The sequence below is a fragment of the Sinocyclocheilus anshuiensis genome, unplaced genomic scaffold, assembly GCF_001515605.1.
Source record: "Sinocyclocheilus anshuiensis isolate Anshui unplaced genomic scaffold, SAMN03320099.WGS_v1.1 scaffold1081, whole genome shotgun sequence".
In the NCBI taxonomy this organism is placed as follows: Eukaryota; Metazoa; Chordata; class Actinopteri; order Cypriniformes; family Cyprinidae; genus Sinocyclocheilus; species Sinocyclocheilus anshuiensis.
This window is the reverse complement of record NW_015555831.1, coordinates 854,707-857,837: the sequence shown is the minus strand read 5'-3', so window position 1 is coordinate 857,837 and position 3,131 is coordinate 854,707. Positions and strand designations below refer to the sequence as shown.

Genomic DNA, 3,131 nt, shown 5'->3' with positions numbered 1-3,131 from the left:
TTTGCACCCTCAGATTTCAGATTTTCAAATAGTTGTATCTCGTCCAAATATTGTCCGACCCTAACAAACCATACATCAATGGAAAGATTATTCATTCAGCTTTGATGCATTAATCTAAATTTAGAATAATTTACGCTTATGACTGATTTTGTGGTCCAGGGTCATATATATAAAATTATTTAATTTACAAGTGTCATGTTTGTGATTTTTTTTCCATGTAAGCTATGATTTTATGACATCAATTACTGCTTTATTTAATCAGAAACACAGTCTAAATATTATTTGTGTATTGTACTTTAATTTTATTAAAAGTGGGCCAACAGCGCCCCCTACTGAAATAAAACTCCTTACTGATTAGGACCCGGGGGAGGCTGCCGCTGCACATGCTATTACTGTTTACTCTATCATACACCGAACGCATTCTGTACATGCATTCTCAGTTTAAATGCAGCGATCCAAAACATTGAATCCAATGACCAGTCAGGCAAAACTTTGCTTCAAGAATGAGCCACACTGCTGACGTGATCTAATCGCTAGCACACCCTGAGCACATGTGAGTTAATGTATTCCTCTTATCGGCAAGACATATCGGTATAATTTTTCATATCGGGCCGATATTTACATTTAAAGCCATTATCGGTCGATTCCGATATTGATCCGATAATATCGTGCATCCCTAATAAAAACTATAATAACATATAAATGACACTAAAAAGATTCTAAAACAACACTGGCACAAATACACTGGATTGTAAGAGAATAATTGCTTTGTGCTTGTTTGATAGTTCCCACTGCCGAGCGTGTCGGTTCATAAAACATAACAGACAGTACCTGTAAATTTGAGCACATCCAGCACGACTGAATTAGTGATTTTATTCAGGAGGCTTGAACCGGCAGCTTTGGGCTGAACAGCAGCAATGTCTCCCGAGCGGCCGATGCCGTGGATCAGTCTGAGAGGAACAACAACACAGCCTTTTATTACAAGGCAGGTTAGTGTAGAAAATTCTGTTAATGTTTTTCCCCAAAAAATAGTTTGTTAAATGTTGAGATGTAGAAAACCCACCTGTAATGTCTCTTGGCCACCAGGCCTGAGGCGACCCGGCCCTCTCGTTCGCCCACACCACAGTTCCCTAAGAAGTTATTACTGTCCATGACTGCCAGCTCGTTCAGAAAGAGCTCGACGGTGCTCTCACTCCATCCCTCCTCGGGACATTTGCCCTGCAAGAAGCCTGACAGTCAGAAGTGCACGTTTATGTGGCCACCACCATAAAGAAAAGAAAAAATGTATAAAAAATTGCAGTTTAAACACGTGTGCGACTCATTTTGGTTGAGTGTACATTATTTTTAAAAAGGTAAAGGTAAGGAGCATTTTTCACAAATATTTATGTTTTTGGGAGTCATGTTAGATTACATTTTACCACCTGATCTTGTTACAAAAAGGACAAATTGTCTCATATTTTAAGAGATTTATTGACGCTCCTTTGGGAAAGTGTGCTTAATTTGTACTGTAGTGTACTTCAAATCTTAAAAGAATCATTTTAAAACACTGTACTTGCAGATAATATAATATTAATGGGTAACACTTTATTTTAAGGTGTCCTTGTTACACATTACATGTACTTACTATTATAATAACAATTAATTATGCATAATTACATGCAAGTAACCTAACCATATAGTAAGTACATGTAGTTAATTAATATTACTCAGTACTTAAGTGTATAATTACACTGTAACAAGGACACCTTAAAATAAAGTGTAACCTATAAATGAAATAAAAGGCCACTTAAGTGACTTAAAGAAAGTTTCTTAACACACTTAAGTGCATTTAAAAAGTCCACTTGTAGAAGTGTCACATTAAAGGTTTTGGGAGTCATGTTAGATGACATTTTACCACCTGATCTTAACTTTTCTTGTTACAAAAAGGACAAATCGTCTAATATTTTGAGATTTATTGATGTTCCTTTGGGAAAGTGTGCTTAATTAGTACTGAATGTAGTGTACTTCAAATCTTAAAAGAATCATTTTAAAACACTGTACTTGCAGATAATACAATATTAATTAAATAAAAGGCCACTTAAGTGAGTTTAACACACTTAAAAAGTCCACTTGTAGAAACGTCACATTAAAAGTTTTACATTTTAAATGATTGTTTTAATAATCTTTTTGTCATGTTTTAAAGTACACTTAAGTTCGATGTGTTGACTAACATACTAAAGCATATGTAAAGCACTTGATTATAATTTTAACTATTTTGTTTAATATTACATTAAAGTTAATACATTTTAAATGGGTAATACTTTATTTTTAGGTGTCCTTGTTACGCATGTTACATGTACTTACTATTATAATAACAATTAATTATGCATAATTACATGCAAGCAACCCTAAGACAAACCCAAATCCTAACCCTAAGCTAACTATATAGTAAGTACATGTAGTTAATTAATATTACTCAGTACTTAAATGTATAATTACACTGTAACAAGGACACCTTAAAATAAAGTGTAACCTATAAATGAAATAAAAGGCCACTTAAGTGACTTAAAGAAAGTTTCTTAACACACTTAAGTGCATTTAAAAAGTCCACTTGTAGAAGTGTCACATTAAAGGTTTTGGGAGTCATGTTAGATGACATTTTACCACCTGATCTTAACTTTTCTTGTTACAAAAAGGACAAATCGTCTAATATTTTGAGATTTATTGATGTTCCTTTGGGAAAGTGTGCTTAATTAGTACTGAATGTAGTGTACTTCAAATCTTAAAAGAATCATTTTAAAACACTGTACTTGCAGATAATACAATATTAATTAAATAAAAGGCCACTTAAGTGAGTTTAACACACTTAAAAAGTCCACTTGTAGAAACGTCACATTAAAAGTTTTACATTTTAAATGATTGTTTTAATAATCTTTTTGTCATGTTTTAAAGTACACTTAAGTTCGATGTGTTGACTAACATACTAAAGCATATGTAAAGCACTTGATTATAATTTTAACTATTTTGTTTAATATTACATTAAAGTTAATACATTTTAAATGGGTAATACTTTATTTTTAGGTGTCCTTGTTACGCATGTTACATGTACTTACTATTATAATAACAATTAATTATACATAATTACATGCAAG

The 3,131-nt window shown here is 32.6% G+C and overlaps 1 protein-coding gene across 1 annotated transcript in view; it reads right to left on the bottom strand.

Annotated features, from left to right (window-relative positions):
* Positions 1-3,131, bottom strand: part of LOC107675416 (O-phosphoseryl-tRNA(Sec) selenium transferase-like) — a 21,533-nt gene that overhangs the window by 13,027 nt on the left and 5,375 nt on the right. Inside the window, exons 2-3 of the mRNA XM_016469736.1 lie at positions 1,064-1,218; positions 832-950 (exon numbers count right to left, since the gene is read on the bottom strand). Coding sequence (XP_016325222.1) covers positions 832-950; positions 1,064-1,218 — 274 coding nt within the window. The remainder of the gene's footprint in view (positions 1-831; positions 951-1,063; positions 1,219-3,131) is intronic.